The 16,626-nt window shown below is 41.2% G+C and overlaps 1 protein-coding gene across 1 annotated transcript; it reads left to right on the top strand.

The window, feature by feature from the left end:
• The first annotated feature begins 214 nt into the window (after positions 1 to 214).
• LOC308317219 (mesoderm induction early response protein 3-like) lies at positions 215 to 15,912 on the top strand. Its single transcript, XM_080766074.1, has 13 exons — positions 215 to 222; positions 1,036 to 1,060; positions 1,358 to 1,503; positions 1,855 to 1,977; positions 4,397 to 4,520; positions 4,708 to 4,781; positions 5,270 to 5,342; positions 5,849 to 5,997; positions 6,318 to 6,399; positions 9,781 to 9,875; positions 9,977 to 10,104; positions 11,423 to 11,577; positions 12,973 to 15,912. The coding sequence occupies exons 3-13, from the start codon at positions 1,405 to 1,407 to the stop codon at positions 13,446 to 13,448; spliced, it is 1,578 nt and encodes a 525-aa protein (XP_080622200.1). The 5' UTR covers positions 215 to 222; positions 1,036 to 1,060; positions 1,358 to 1,404; the 3' UTR covers positions 13,449 to 15,912.
• Positions 15,913 to 16,626: the final 714 nt, after the last annotated feature.

Consider the following 16,626-nt stretch of genomic DNA (forward strand, 5'->3'; position numbering starts at 1 on the left):
CATTTTGAGGATCTGTCATAAATATAAATTAGGTCCCTTCTGGCTAAATGACACTTTAGCTGCACTCACTTTGAAAGCCGTCACGACCAGAGCCTGTTACCTGCTGCTGTGATTGGCTGGGAGAGTTCATCCGTGTTACCTGGAGCTGTGATTGGCTGACAGAGCTCATCCGGGTACTGCGCTCCAACCAGCCCATTAGCTATAGGTACCAATATGGCGGAGGTAAGAGGGAAAACAGGGAAGAAGCGTCCCTTTTTAAATCGATATTTTCACGATTTTAGCGTTATTTTTTGCTTTCTATGCTATCGATTGGATACATGTTGGTTTTTTACTTGTATATCGTGTGCTCTATGTTACAAATAGTGGTGTTTAGAGGTCTAAAATATGTTTGAATGTTCAGATTGATCCTTCACTACAAGGCCGCTGCGCCTTCGCTCTCTCAGCTGCTTTGGGTAAAGCGGCCGTGTAAATTGATACGTCAATTTAGCTGGCTGCTTAAAGCAAATCAGAGCGTATCATATTTGCAATGAATGGGAATTGCAATTTCCTATTTAGAGTCATTTCATTTAGCGGGAATCGCTAAACTCGATGAATGCTAACGCTAAAAGTTCTGCGCCAACGAAACGGAGTGTTTACATTTTTCTCGAAGCATATCGGCAGGCTCTGTCTGGAGAACATTAGCCTGACCGCTTGCTAATTCATGAAAAGCCGATAGAACATATCTTGCTTTTGGTCTACACAAGCCCCAGGAATTCAAGCGACAGTCGTATGATAGTTTTCCTTGAATTACGATAACCTGTTAATGCCGAAACTGCACTCTCCAGTAGCTACAGTCTACAGGCTTTTCTAGCTACCTATTGCAGGTAACGTTAGCGGTAACTGCAGTGTTTGTGCGTAACTGTTCCCGGCAGGCATCATAGGGACAGTAGACTGTCACTGTATTATTGATTTACTATAAGTTTTAAGAGTCCTGATAACAGCTTGTCAAATCCTTCTCATGAACCCATCTGTGTTGTGGTGTCGTTTTTTCTGCAGGCTTCCTTAGGGAGTTCGAGTCCAGGTATGGACCCATTCGTTGGACCTTTTTTCTTTTTTATTTGTTATAATTTAACATTTGTATCTTAATTTTGCTATAGATTAACGATCATAATTGCACATTATCTCCACTGGTGGTGATGATGAAAGAAAATGCCATTTGTGCTGCTGCATGTATTTATATTTAAAATACGCTTTCAAAGATGGCATCTATATGTGAGATGATGTAGGATGCCAGTGTGAAACTTAATTTGTCCTTCAAACTTAAAATAGGCCAGCAATATTAAAACATTGGGAAAATAATTATTTCCTAATTCCTCAGTTGGCTCTTTATCGTCGGAGGACCATGACTTTGACCCAACAGCAGAGATGTTAGTACATGAGTACGACGACGAGAGGACATTGGAGGAGGAAGAGTCTTTGGAGGGAGAGAGGAATTTCAGATCTGAAATAGCTGATCTGGAAAAGGTAAACCAATACATCCTCCTGAGAGAAGAGTGTTTCCATTTGTTTTACAAAGCAAGACATTTTGAAACCCAATTAATGCTAAATAAATACATGACATTGTGGAGATATGAGTTGGTATTTTTGGTGAAATGGATCATAATTTGATCTCTTGATTGTTATATCAAGAGTGTTTTTTTCCGTAAATGAATGCCCTAAAGCTCAAAACGTGTTGTGTTGAGCTTTTTGTGATTTTGAATCCTGAAAAGTAACAGTTTCGTACTCTGGTCTAAATGGGTTAATAATCCAGAAGTCAATGAAATGACTCCCTTGAACATGCTGTATTAATTTTCCCTTCTTCCTCTATTTGATCAGGAGGGAAATATGCCTCTGGAGGAGCTGTTGGCCATCTATCGATATGAGGCCTCAGCAGGTTCCAGTATAGATAGCTCCTCTGGAGATTTGACTGACGAACTGCCAGACATGACCCTGGACAAGGTACATTTTGACGCACACACATGCACGCACACACAGGCAGACACATTTGAGGTTTAATTTAAACATAGCCTGTCTACAACAAAAAGCATACTTTGTTATTGGTCCTGTAGGGAAAATGCAGTTGTCAATGGCAGTACAGAAGTAAAGAAACGGGTCATATACAGACAATTGAGATACAGCTATGGGTAACAAATACTACTAATGATGGATACAAAAATGTAGAACTGGACTGGGATTAGGAAAGGAGTACCAGAGCAGGTATACTACCGAAATATGCGACTTGTTCTTTGCACTTGGACTGTGTGTTCACTAAAATACAGTACAGTATTGTCATAAATATGGATGTTAACAGCAGAAACGGCAACATAGTAATAATAAAAGCATATTTTAATCAAGTGTCCTTTAGACACCTGTGTCTGCTTTTGATCTTAATGCAGTCTATATAAAAAACAAATCTCATCGCATGTAATCTAAACGGTGAGATTCTTGTACCCCTAGGGTTTCTTACCTCACTGTATACATTGAATATGAGAATCTATATTGCACAACCTTTTTTGGCTTTGAGTGAATTTTACTGGTCTGCTGCAACTTGGGTGTTGGGATTTCTCTCAATTCCGCTGGATCAGGATGCATGTTCCAAGCTGCTAACCCCCGTCCCTAATTTGCCCACAAGTGGAAATTTGTTTACATCATCTTGCACAAATTACAACTTTGAGGTGTGGAAACATAGCACTCTACTTATGTGACTATAGTTGACCCTTTTTGGTGGACATTGATATAGTATTGTCTTTATAGTGCCAAATCATAGTAAAAGTCATCTCATGACACAGCAGACCAAGACCATATATTCTCTAATTTAGAGACCCTACGATTCCACCATGGTGTGGCAAACACAAATGGTGGCAAGGTAAAACGACTGTTTAGCTGGAGAACCATCAAGCAGAACTTTGCTGTAGGTGAGCAGCCATTCCCCTTGACGGTTATATAAATAAATAAATCTATAGAGAGACGGACGCACAGCAGCAGCAACAATAATAACTACGTAAACCCTAGATCCGCTGGCTGGGGGCTTGGTACAGTCTCTTTGAGAGAAAGTCTGAGAGATGAGAGCACAAAAACTGGAAGTGAAGCTAATGACATGCATCAATGGAAAATGAATGCATCTACAGATGTAGAGGAGCTCATTGAATCATGGGAATCCTCTGTCAGTATATAGCAGTATAACTTAAAGGCTGGTCCAAGGCAAGGCTTAGCCATTTCTAACTATAAGCTTGAATCTAAAAGAATATAAAATATGCACAAATTTCCTTTCCACTCTACTTGTCCTATATATTAAAATGGGCTAATATGGTGGCCAGCGAACCTCGGCCGCGTCACCCCGACATAACCATAAACAAACCTGATACTGTAGGAATAGCAAAGTAAGACAAATTGCTATTTCTCTTTGAATCAGAATGTGCAGAACTGCAGAACGGCACGTCTGTTTATTTCACACTCTTCACTCATACTAACAACACAACACACACACACACCCACTTCCTTGTTTACCACGAAACCCCCGCCCACTCTCTTAGGGTGAATTATTTCCCTAGAAAGCCACTACACAGGCAATACGCCCATATAATATATACAGGCAGGACCACAGTCACATCAATCTGACTCAGACATAACCTAATCTCTCAAGAACAGATTCTGTGCTGCGCTACCGAAATTCAAAGGAAACAAACAGAAGAGTGCTGTTTTTTCTTTCTTTTTTTTACCAATGGGTTCCCAGATTGGACATAACCAAACCTAATACACCCATATATAGGCATGTCTCTATCACTCAGACATAAACATAAGAAAACCCTTTATATAATTGGCATATATGGGAGATTGTCCAGAGCCACAGACCACTATGCTCATTGCTCATAGATGTGCCAATAATATACAGGCTATGGGCATATACCAATGACTTCATGGGCATAACAGGGACATGGACTGACAGATACAGAAATCTCCATATACTGTATGGGCATAGGGGACACAGGTAGACAGACACATACAGAGATCTCCATTATTTTGCATATGAGCAGTGAGCACAAAGGGGATATAGACAGACTACTCTGATAAAGCCCCGGACAGTTGGACACTGACTCGGCAATATCGGATGGATTGGCGGTGCAACATAGGTGTGAGGGCCGTGTAACGACCCGAACTCTAGATGCGAGCGCTGCGTAGTGGCCCAAACCTAGTGTAACTGTATTCCCTGTGTTCATGCCATTTACTTTGATTTTGCACTTGTGTGTCACTCTGGATAAGAATGTTTACTACATTTTGGAACTTGTTAAATACATATTTGGCTGTGCACATCCCTGGTTTGTACATTTTCAACTTTCTCCACTGGTTAAAGTTGTATAATTCTGATTTTGTTCCATAGGAGGAGATCGCTAAGGACCTGCTGTCTGGGGACTATGAGGAGGAGACCCAGTCCTCGGCTGATGATTTGACCCCATCAGTGACGTCCCATGAGGCCACCGACTTCTTCCCCAGAACTCTTAGATGTAAGTAGCGGCAAGTTCGATAGATAACAAGCTAGCTTACAAAAAAATTATCCTTTTTGGTTGACACTGGTTTGTGTGGATGGGTTGGTTGATGCTCTCCAAGGAGTCATGACATAATGCATTGAGAGTCAGGAAGTGTCATTGTAATCAAGGGTTTCAAAGTGCTTGTTTTCCATTCCCTTTTCAGCCAACCATATTTCTGATGGCGATAAGGAGTCAGAGTGTGATGATGATGGCCCGAGCCCAGAGGATTCGAGAAAGGTACAAAACTATCCAATCCAACTTTATTTATAGAGCACATTTCAAAACAGTAGACCAAAGTTCTGCACAGATTATGCAGCTGTCTGATACCATTTTATATTGGGGAGGTCCAGCCCTCCTTCAGAGACGGACAGTTGTAATATTGCTAGTTTCAACCTGGGCCTTCTCTTGCTCCAGATAAACGATCTTAGCCAGGCCTCAATAATCTTAACCACCTTACTTGAGAGGAAAATAGGGACCATCTGGATAAATAACAATCTTAAAATGGATCCTAAGAGCCAGTGGTGGGAGGCCAGGATGATGTGTTCACGTTTCCTGGTACCTGTTGAAAGTCTTGTGTTTTGGACTAGCTAGAGAGAACTTTGTAGAGTATAGCCAAACAAATGTATCATTGATGGGTTACATCAGTAACACTATAGCGGGCGTGAATACACTTGATGAATAAATGTGGCTACTTTCTTACACTGTTGTTGTTGTGTTTAACACAGGAAATAATGGTGGGGGCACAGTATCAAGCAGAGGTCCCAACTTGCATTTGTCACTACAAAGATGGAGAGAAGGGTAAATGCCACATTTTATAACTTAAAGACCAAAATGAAAAGTGCAAACTGTATGTATGACCATTTATCGATTCTCCACCTAGTGGTGTACCTAGTGTGGTGTGGTTTGGTGCAGTTTGATGGCAATACTTCCATATTGTCACGCTGCAACGGACCATATTGACAACCAATAATAATGTATGGGGTTTGAGTTTTCTGTTACTCTTATTTTATTATTATTATCATCATTATGTTATTTTCTTAATTTACTGTCTGACAGTTTTGTCAGCTCTAATATTATTATTATTATTTATCTTTTTTGGTTCTGTAAACCAATAGGGTAGGCAATTATAAGCTTCTAGCTTCAGCCTACACCTTTTCGGGCCACTCAATGTATTGTTATACATGTGAAAGGTTCGAAATAAACTAAACTAAAATGTATTCTTGAACGAGCGGTCCTGCACCTGGCAAAGCTGTCACCAAGACATAGAGATGAGAAATATTAACTGTGTGATTGTTGTTGTGCAGTATATGAAGATGATGACCAGTTACTATGGACCCCCGGCGTGTTGCCAGAAAACAAAGTTAGGGGTTTCCTGTCTGATGTCTTGTCGCGGACCACGGATGAGAAGACGGCATGTGACAAAGCAGGTTCGCACGTCAGAGACAACGAACAGGTCAGAGTCGTAAATTAAATCATCCATGAACAAGTAACTTTAATAGATGTAATCCTTCTTTTCCTAATTCTCATAGCACTGCTCAATAATGTGGACAAATTGGTCGCATATGCAAGCTTTTTGTTTGATAGCAGAGGATAGAATTGGACTCTTGTTGCAAAAAATATATATTGTCATGATGTAAATAGATGAGTAAATTACATAAACTGTTCTTTGCACTAATTGCTTTCAGTCCCTTTCATGCTCTGAACTTTAATTGCTTGCAAGACATTTTTATGTGCCTGCATTTCTGACCAATTTACTTGTCTAAATGCTAATAGGCTTTGTATGAGCTGTTGAAGTGCAACTACAACATTCGTGAAGCTCTGGAGAGATACTGCAATCATGCAAAGTCCTCAAAAGGTAATTTGAAATGGTTACATTACACTGTTGCGAAAACGAGTTTCTTAGTCGTATCACGGTCATGCAGGTGTTAATGAAGTAATACAGCTGTGTGTGTGTGTATATATATATATATATATACACCCCCCCCCCCCCCCCCCCCCATTGGACAGACTTCATTGTCCTTTTAAATGGTGCACCATTCCTAAGGAACATGGATGTGTGGGAATAGCAGCACTGCTGAGTCTGTGGGTTGCCCACACGAAGAGAAGAATTTGGCAAATCATTTGGCGTGTAGTTGTATGGGAAAATTAAGCCTTGTCCCTGGGATATGATTAGTGGAACAGCCCCATAATGATAAATGGTCTGTTAGAGTGGGATCATATGGGGGGAAAATCGTTAGCCATAGATGCATAGACTGTAAAAAATATGGACAAAGCGTTCCGCGGGTCTAACGTGAACGTAAAATGAAGCCTGTCAGTCCTTGCAATGGAAGTCGCCATCTTTCTAGATCCGTTTGGGCCCAGCTGGCCCATTGGCTGGCCCAGACAACAAGGCGGGACTTCCCCCCTTCTTCTTCGTTGGTTTTTATTTTGACTTGAGTGGGTGGGGGATCCCGTTCATAGACTGTAACGGTAGCCACTCCCCTCAGAACATGCGCGACTTTATGGTCATTATTTTTATAAATGGGACCATCATTTTCCAAAAACAATATTATGACATTAGAAATGAGACTTTAAACTAGTGACTGGAAGCAAAAAGTATTCATGACCATGTTTATTAAGGTAATACAGTCTAGGTGAAGTTGGGCCCAAATACATGGACTTCTATGGGTTTTTTTGAGCCCAATGACAGCTGGTTTAAGCTGGGTTAAAGGTGAATACCGTAATTTGTTACAATAGAAACATTTCCTAAACACACATTTCCGAACCTTTTGTGCTATGTCATTGTTTATATTATCACACATACCACCCATCACCTCTTTTTGTTTTCCATTGGTCTAAAAGTAACTGGTACATTTTTGATAGCGCTTCTATTGAGTTCCCAAGCGATACCAAAAGGTGATTTAAAAATCAGACCCGTCTGAAGTGTACTGTACAAGCCCTCCTCCCTGGCCTGTGTGTGTCTGTGTCAACAGTGACACTTGGTGGTGAACAAACGCTATTTTCGTGGACACAGGGACAGCCCCACTCACATAGCTGATTGCTGAGACAATTGCATCACAACAGACGTCCTGTACTGCAACATCATGAAGGCTAAGCTCCTGAATACTGTTGACACACTTTTATGCTACCTGTTATATTGAACTACCAAATGGATTATTTCTTGTCTACACGTTTTATGCTAATGCAAATTTGAGAGTTCCCTGGTGCAAAAAATATCAGTGATAGTCTACAGATGTGGAAAAGGTGATATGGTCAGTTGAGTCATGCTTTACTAAAATCCACTAAGAGCTGTACAGGCCTTACTGCTTGACCATGACAGTGATGTGGTCTGTGGCTCTGTGCAGGCAATTGTCCTGATATGATTTGAGGCACTTGATGAGGATGATGATAACCCAATATGAAAATGACAGCAATCAAAACCTCATCTAGTCCTCCTAAACGGACAACATATCTGCTGAGGCTCGCCAGAGTTTGATTAAGCAATATATAAAGGAATGTCCCCTCCTCGCACATCGAAACTGTTCTGGTGACTCGTTGCCTTACTAAGGTCACATTCATACCCGAGAGCTTTGCTGCGATTAAAACGAATCCTGCTGCGCATTTTCAGAAAGTGCACTTCGTTTGGCAGGTGTGAAGGCTCATTCGAATCGTAATGCGTATCAAAGAACCGCATTATACTCCGAACAAAAACGGGGGTTTCGCTTCGCTTCCAATCGCACTTGATTACGATTCGGTGCAGGTGTGAATGCAATCCGCAGTAAATAAAGGAAATGAAGCAAACAATGTGGCGGGTGAGGAGCTGAACACAGTTGGAGACGGAGAAGGCATATTTTACGCAGCGCAAAGATGTCCCGTTACCGTGGATAGATGTGGTCGAATGAGGAGACTGAAGCCCTGATCGAAATGAGGACGTGTACATTAATCAATTGCTTAAGAAAACACATAAACACTGCAGTGCAGTGTAATAGTATTATAGCCTACAGAATATTATGTCTGTCTGTGCGTGCCGTAAACATGGAGTGCTGTCACTGTGTGGGGACTAGTGGGGAGTAGGAACTTTCATCTCAATAAACGTAAACATTTTGCGCTGCTGTCTGTTATATCGGTGCGCTCGCCGCTCAGCGCTGTGCCTCCATGCCCAAAAGAACAGTGTGTGGCTGCGTGCGTATAGTGAGAGAGCGAGAGAGAGGGTGGGGGTCCAGTCCCAGACGGCACATGCACGTTATGAGTATAATTTTATCACCCCCTGCTGCGTTTCCAATTGCTGCGGATGACAGCTAGTGTGAAGGCATACCGCAGAAAATTAAATATGCAAGACTCCCAAATTCTCCGCCCATACGCATTAGTCTACCGAAGTATTAGGTGAGAATGTGACCTAAGTCACTACATGCAAAAGTGTAGCTTTTGGGCGAAAATCGCAGTTTTTATTCCAAATATGGCACCTGTGTGATTTATGCAAATCCTATTTATGCAAAAAAAAAATGTGACGAGATCCGAGATCCGATTATTTCCGAGAGACCCGACCCAGCCAGGCAGACATCATTATGGACTTTATTAAATAATAATAACATATTGACCAATTACCATTTTATGATTAAAGGGGGGGGGGGGGGGAGAGGGGTTCGCTGCAGCGGAGGGTGGGATGAGAGACTTCTCTCGTCTCTTCTCCTCAGCGTGTGTGCATTTAAAATTAACCAAAAGGATCATTTGTTTTTTACACACAATCACCAGAGTTTTAGCAGATGCGTGTACCGGTCTTGGCTGAATGGAATATTAACAAGGCACGACACTCAATGCACTTATAACCAGCACCTACTTTGTTCTCTTCTTAAATCCATGTGTGGGGATACACAGGAGAGTTGTCATGGTTGCGTTAACCTTCTTATATTAATTTGATTTGACCTTTGCTTGATTTTAACATTTGCAACAACAAAAAAAGCACAGACAGTACACACACAAGTCACACACGGATCCACTCGGACATTACACATAATTGACGGACCCAAGATCCGCGGGGGATATGTCCGATTCCGACCCTGCCCGAGTGATACGATAAAACACGCCTCCGACCCGAGCAGGTCTCGGGGTCCACTCTGGTATTTTCAGAGTACCTTTGCCCGCGGCACAGCGTTTGAACCCTGCACAATGTCACCTTTTTCACCCTGGGCCTGTTTGCATGCCTTTTATATTGGTGTGTAACATAATCCATAAGAAAATTCTGAATCTTTCATTACAGAAGAATCGCCTCCATGGTCAGAAGATGAATGTAGGAACTTTGAGCATGCACTACAGATGTATGACAAGAATTTCCACCTCATACAGAAACACAAGGTGAGGCTTCTTTTTTTTTATTTGATGCAATGCGGATGTATGATGAACGCAATGTTGTCTTTACCCAGGAAAGTCTATTAATTTATCACCTCCTCTGTCAGGTTACAACACGGACAGTAGCAGAATGTGTGGCTTTTTACTACATGTGGAAAAAGTCGGAGCGCTTTGACTTCTTTGTTCAGCAGAATCGTTTTGGGAAGAAGAAGTACAGCAGCTATCCTGGCGTAACGTAAGTGAGGGAAAGGGGAATGTCTTTCCATTCTTATACACAGGGCTGCACACAACTTTTTTTGGTCTAGTACTCAGAGGAGCACCTGGAGAAGTTACTTGGTGCTCCCAAAATGCGGCGACCCGTCTCGCCGGATGGATAAGAGAGGGATGCATGAATAACTTATAGCAAAACGATATTTATTGGATAAGTGCGGACTGGGGAGTCAATGGAGAGTATTGCAACTCTAGATTCATCCCATTATTGCAAATTGCAGTTATAGCTGTGTGGTCCAGCCCTATATGCATATTCTAATACAAACTTCTTAATACTTTCTAAGGATAATATGAGCATCAAAGCAATATTTAGATACTTTTTTTATTTAAATAGCCGATCTACTAGCTCACAACGTGTTGTGTAGGCGACACGTTGTGAGCTTGCAGATCAGCTATTTGTTTAACATACGACACGTCGTACGGCGAAGCATATGTCAGGTTTCCCTTTTTGTTTTTAGCCGAGGCGACGTACACAATCAACACAGAGTCAGACAGTCCTCGGTGCAAAATAAACAGTGTACACTACCCGACTTTACGATAATAAGGGACAGTATGTCGGGACACGGTGTTGTCATGTTGATAAGCTTCATGTTGTGCAGCAGTAGTGCCAGTCCGCAATGCTTTGCACTCCTCCCACTCCACTATGTCGGAACTAAAACCTGTACCCGTAAAAAGTCGGTGGCCAGTGCCTAGGCTGTGAGAGACATCGCACACGAGCAACTTGCTCCAGCACCCGGAAAACAAACACAAGCACAGCGGCAAATGGGAAGAGTGCAAAGCATCCAAAGCATGCCCTTTTACAACTTTTACTTTTTTGTTTGCTCCACATCTGAAACGGAGAAGCCGAACCATTTGTGTCAGGTTTTCTCAGTAGTAAACTCCTATCCTCCTGTCAACCGCCCTCCTCCCAGCAGCGAGCAGCATGGAATCCTCCCTCGTTTGAGTAAGGACGCGCAGTGATTAGCCACAATGGCCAGTGCACTTGTGCAAGACGTGCTGTGATTGGCCAGTAGTAGCTACTTTGAGTGGCAGTCAGTGGGAAATTCTCTCGCCACAGAATTTACTAGTATTCTGGCCATAATAATCATTCTGCACGGCCCCAGCTGTTGGTTGGTACGCAGAAGCACTTCCCGGCGCTTGATTGACAGCGCAGAATGAATTTTGACGACGCATGTGCAATGGCTTATACATACTGTATAGGCCTGTGTTATTCATGAATACCTTATTAACTAATTCAGGAATTTTGTCAAGTAATGTATTTTTTTCTCTCCCTGTTACCCAAGTGACCTGATGGACAGGCTGGTGGATGAGGCTGAGGGACTGGCAGTGGACAGCACCTCATCTGTGTGCTCAGGAGGAGGTGGAGGAGGGAGGATGGAGCCCACCACAGACCAGCAGCTCAGTCTGCTCAATTCCATTACAGCCAGTGACCTCACAGGTCGGTATCATTGAGGTCATACTGCTTTTGTGGAATATGAAGAAATCACATACATTTTAACATTATGCTTCGTATCATGTTGCAGGAAATGCATACCTACCAACCTGCAATCATTTTGCATACTAACTACGCAATTCTAGGTTTCGGTAGGCCGATACGAAATGCCCGCTGAAATTGTGCAATTTTGGGGATTGGCACAGTATAACAATTCAACCAAAAATATTCTGTATTTATTTACCACTCCTAGTAAACCCAACATTGCTAAATATCTTCAGTAATGTTATGTACTAGTTTTTGTGCATTGTTTGATTGGTCTCTTGATCAGACCTGCTTTGGTGTGCGATAAACAACTAACGTAGCAAATAATTATTTTCAGCAAGCCTCGGCATGTTGCATAGTAGAAAAGGCACGGTGTGCAATTATATTTACATCAGCTACAAAGGAGCTACAGGTAATATCTAAGATAAACCTTCAAAACCCTCTTCTGAAGTAAATTCAGGTATCCTAGCAGCAACCGGTGTAACATGTGTCTGCGACTGCTGTTGTGTATGAAGCCCGGATTTATACTTCGTCACATGACTGTGTTGCTGTATTGTGGTACAGCTTATTTCTTTTCTGCATTACTAAAGTAAAGTGATCAAATTATCTGAAGTTATTAGAATGTTCTCTGAGCAGTTTGAGTAACACATTTTGGTCATCCTATCCACATTATGTAGTGGTCCTCGGAAACTACATAGAAACAGTGTGCCGCCAATGTAAATCTTGGACTTCATGTGACCAGCCTATGATGTCAGTCATCTGTGACGTATCTGACATGACATTTTGTGGCCCAGACCTTTTGCTGGTTGTCCGAAACTAAAATACGTTATTTTGCTTTATATCCACAGCCATTGTCTCTGTCTGGCTTTGACGTACTGCCCCTGACGATTGAATATAAATATAAAAACGCATTTGATGCTATTAAATGAATACACAAGGTGCTGAGGACGAGTTCTTATCGATATAAGAAGGCCTCACTAGTCTCTTTCTGGAGCAAGGATGGGCTTCACCTCAGCTCGCTAGCATTGGCACTATTGCTATTAGCATCCAAGATGGCGGCAAACCTGAAGTGCCATACTAAAACGGACTCTAATCCGGTGGCACCCAAGTGCCACCTCTTTTGTCCACCAGGTGGCACTCATTGTGTTAATTAAAAAAGCTAAATCCATGTGACAAATAATTAGTGTAGTTACACATGTGGCCTACAGAGTGTGCATAAAGGTTTGGTGCTTACCTGTCCAGTGGTTCATGAGATTAGCTAAAGACAGATACGCCCTCTGTCATAGACGGCATGGCCTCTTCTGTGTAAATCTCCTGAAAGCCCAGTATTCATTTGTTTATCCTTTCTCCATACAGCTTTGAGTAACAGTGTGGCCACAGTGTGCAGCCCTGCAGAAGTCGGTTGTTTGGATTCCTACAGCTTCCCACCTCTGGAGAGCCTCCACCGCGGACCATTGAACCACGAAGAGCCCTTGGGCTTCCCCACCAACGGAGGGGATCCTGACTGCCTCAACATGCTCGACGCCGGCTTCTACCACTCGGACCTGGGCCAGCTTGGAGGGGTGTGTGTCAGTAAAGACTGCGAGCGTCCTTCTAAGAGACTCAAGATGGCACTCCCCGACTCCTTTATTAGCGATGTCTCTGTAGGCAACATTGGTGTGGACTTTGAAGGGCGGCGGACCGGGCCTCACCACCACCGAATCACTGGTGCCAAAATGGCCGTGTCCGTCACAGACTTTGGGAGCTTGGCTGGTAGCGGTGAGCCCAATGGGTTTCTGGGTGCACATGCACGGCACCACACACAGCACACCGCAGCACTCCAGTCAGAGTGATCCTCTTTTCTTTTTGTCTTTTTTCCCCCCTCCCTCTTTTAAATACCCACCCCATCCTGCTTGTACATAAGACTCACTGGAGAATCTGATTTCTTTAATTCTATTATATTGTTTGTTTTTGTTTTCATTTTATGTGTAATATGACATCAGTGATGTCTATCATATAGAACTAAAATCTTGATTTCTCTCAAGAGTTTATATAGCCATTTGACTTTTTGTTTTTGTGGTGTTGAGATGTTTAAGTCCTTGTACAGTGGAGCCCAGAGGCTGCAGTAGAAGAGTTGTGTATCTTCCTTCTTTCCTCACATCTGCACAACATCTTCAGAGCTATCCTGCCATTCTGTTCAGCTGCCAAAACAGCTTCATTGTCTGCCTCTATTGTTTGTATGTAGTTGCGTTTTTATTTTTATTTTTTGGTACTTAAAAAAAAAATCTGAATCGGTCTTTGGTTTACAGGTACTTCATGGGCTGGAGCAGATGGTTAAAAATGTCCCACAACAGGCCTGACTAGATATTGTGTGAAAGTCAACACTCACTAGCATGGAGACGAGGAACTTCGAGGCAAGCAGCACTTACAGTAGATGGCTATGGGTGTTTGTTTGAGTCGTTGATGTTTTTGGTTTTGTTCTCTCCTGTGGAACCTTATTTGGTGTTATTCCCCATGTTTACTTAACAGTCCAAAGTGGCCAAAAGGTATTATTTAAATGTCTGAGAATACTTAAATCACTCCTGATTATAATCCTCTATACAGTCTGTTTCTGTCACACTTTGAAACTAATCATGGTTGATGGTTCAGAATCACTTTACAGACTAGTAGTGAACCTGCAATATTGAACTGCAAAACATTGATTCTATTATAGTGTTTTATAAGGCCACATGGGCTTATAAGACACTAACATACAATTCACAATTGTGCAGAAAAGGAAACGCTATTTAGTTACACTATTTAGTTCATCCACTTGTCCTTTTTCATATTAAATTGCAATGTAAAAACTTGGTTTTGGCCCACAGATTTGGGAGTTAAAACATTGTCCCCAAACAAGTAGCAACATTTTCAGACCACTTTAAAAGAAACTTGCCTAAACCTGCTAGCAGTATTATTTCTTTATTTAAAGCCACTCTGTTTGCTTTGTTTTAATGTTTGTACTGATAAGATTATGCCTTGTATCTGGTTCAGAATTTCATGTCCAGTTGGGGTTTAGTAGCTGAAATTGAGCTGTTTTCTTGACTGAATTACATAATTGTGAGCTGTAAAGTGTTTGGCAGATTGTCAGTTGAATGGATGCAGTAGTCGTGTTTACTTAATGTATCTATGCATTGTGATATGAATACGTAGTTTTTGTTTTTTTTCAGGGGTACATTGTAATGAATGACTGTCATGTCCATAGATCCAGTAATCCACAATTGTGTATACAGATTATTTCATTATGAACCATTGCTAGTCTGTTCAATTTATAAGGCCATCATCAGAGGAGACACTTCTGCGTTTCTTGTAAATACTTAGCAAATAGCCTTTAAAAAGTCTATCAACTGACCTCTTACACTTGTGAATCTATGTTGATACAAAGGATTTAATTTGATTCCTTGTCAAAAGGCAATAATTTGTAGATATGTACAGACATTACATTTAGCATTTTACCGATTTGACTTTTGTGATCTTATTTTATCTTGTTTTTCTTTTGGAAAGACGTCACATACCCCGACACCAGTGGACGGCTGAACCACGCATGCCAGCTGTATTTGTTCATTAAAAGTACCACTGAAAAACGGCTTTACCGAAGACGTATCAATATTACTCAATGTTGCATTTTGCATTCAAATCTTGCAGTAATGTGTAAAAGATGCCTATTTTCTTTTTTTTTCTCCAAAAAAGCTAAAGTTGTATGTGTAAAAGCTTTTACACAATCTTGTCTATATTGTTTGTCTTGATGGTAAAGGGATGGCTGCTGCTCTTAAGTATGTGGAGAGCTAGATTCTCTTCCAAATGCGATGCGCATTGTGCAGTAGGTCCTCTGAGCTCTTCTAGCTTTAGCAGTGCAGTGATATTTATTTCACCTGTGGTTTGTACAAAGACTCAGCAAAACTGTCAGAATGTAAAGGCCATTGACTAAGTAGTAGAAGTAGGTTTTTCACCACCCTGTGAACTCTCAAAAATGTGATATTTTATTGATATCTCTGGTATGAGACTTGTGTGTGTGTGTAAGCAAGCACTAAACAAATTTTATTTTATATTTTGTATTGTGTTTTGAAGTTTAAAAAAAGGAAGAAAAAAATTATAGAAGTTGTGGTTTTAAGACTAAACTCAAGTCCTTTGACGAAAAAGAAAATGGCTTTGTGAATAAAAAACTACAAAACGTAAAAATGTATATCCAGAAATGTAGACAATCAAGACATTCACTATCAGAAATGTTCAAGAAGCTATCTTTATTGTTTATAAGAATTGTACATAAATATTGAGTTGATTTTTCCCCCTTTGTTAAACATTATTTTGTATTTTCTGTTGTACTTTAATACCTTGTGTACAGATCCAGAAATAAAGCTCTGGAAAAGATAACCATGACCCTTACTTATTTACCATAGATAGCCTACTTATATTCATGTATAGCAAATATACCAGATTTGTTTCTTCTCTAGATGACGTTGGGCGCTTAATGAATTGGAACAGGCTTACCAAAGCAAATGCATATTGGAATTAACTAATCACTGTGTGGTTCGATATGTTCAAAGCACCATGGACGGCTCCTTGCTCCTGTATGGAGGCATGTCATTACTGTCATACTGACCATGATTGATAGTGTTTACATTCATTATTTTATGGTTTTCTATGACATGCTGATGCTGCTGGATGTCAGTCACTCCCAGAGCCTCTTTGATTGATTGATTGATTGAAATATTTATTAACAGTTTGTAGAATTACAGTACATTTCAAGCACAAACTTACTCAATACAAAGACTTAACTGTGAGTGGACGACCCAATTAAGCATTACACTTGTTTACAACAGGGTCCACATTGTTCAATTCATCAAAACATTTAGAGACATACAAATAGACACTTCTATGTAGTTAAAAAACAGAACAGGAATTCATCATATAGGAAGCAAAAAGGGAAAAGATACATATACAGTGAGGGGAAAGGGGCGTGGGTGGGGGGAAGGATTCAGATTTTACAGAGGCCAG

Source organism: Protomyctophum bolini, assembly GCF_963924005.1.
Source record: "Protomyctophum bolini genome assembly, chromosome: 6".
In the NCBI taxonomy this organism is placed as follows: domain Eukaryota; kingdom Metazoa; phylum Chordata; class Actinopteri; order Myctophiformes; family Myctophidae; genus Protomyctophum; species Protomyctophum bolini.

Excerpts from the sequence above, each read along its gene's own strand:
- LOC308317219 (XM_080766074.1), top strand. The coding sequence starts at position 1,405 with ATGTTAGTACATGAGTACGACGACGAGAGGACATTGGAGGAGGAAGAG. Across the intron at positions 1,504-1,854 it reads AAATAGCTGATCTGGAAAAG|GAGGGAAATATGCCTCTGGA; the intron begins GTAAACCAATAC and ends CTATTTGATCAG. Across the intron at positions 6,400-9,780 it reads TCATGCAAAGTCCTCAAAAG|AAGAATCGCCTCCATGGTCA; the intron begins GTAATTTGAAAT and ends CTTTCATTACAG.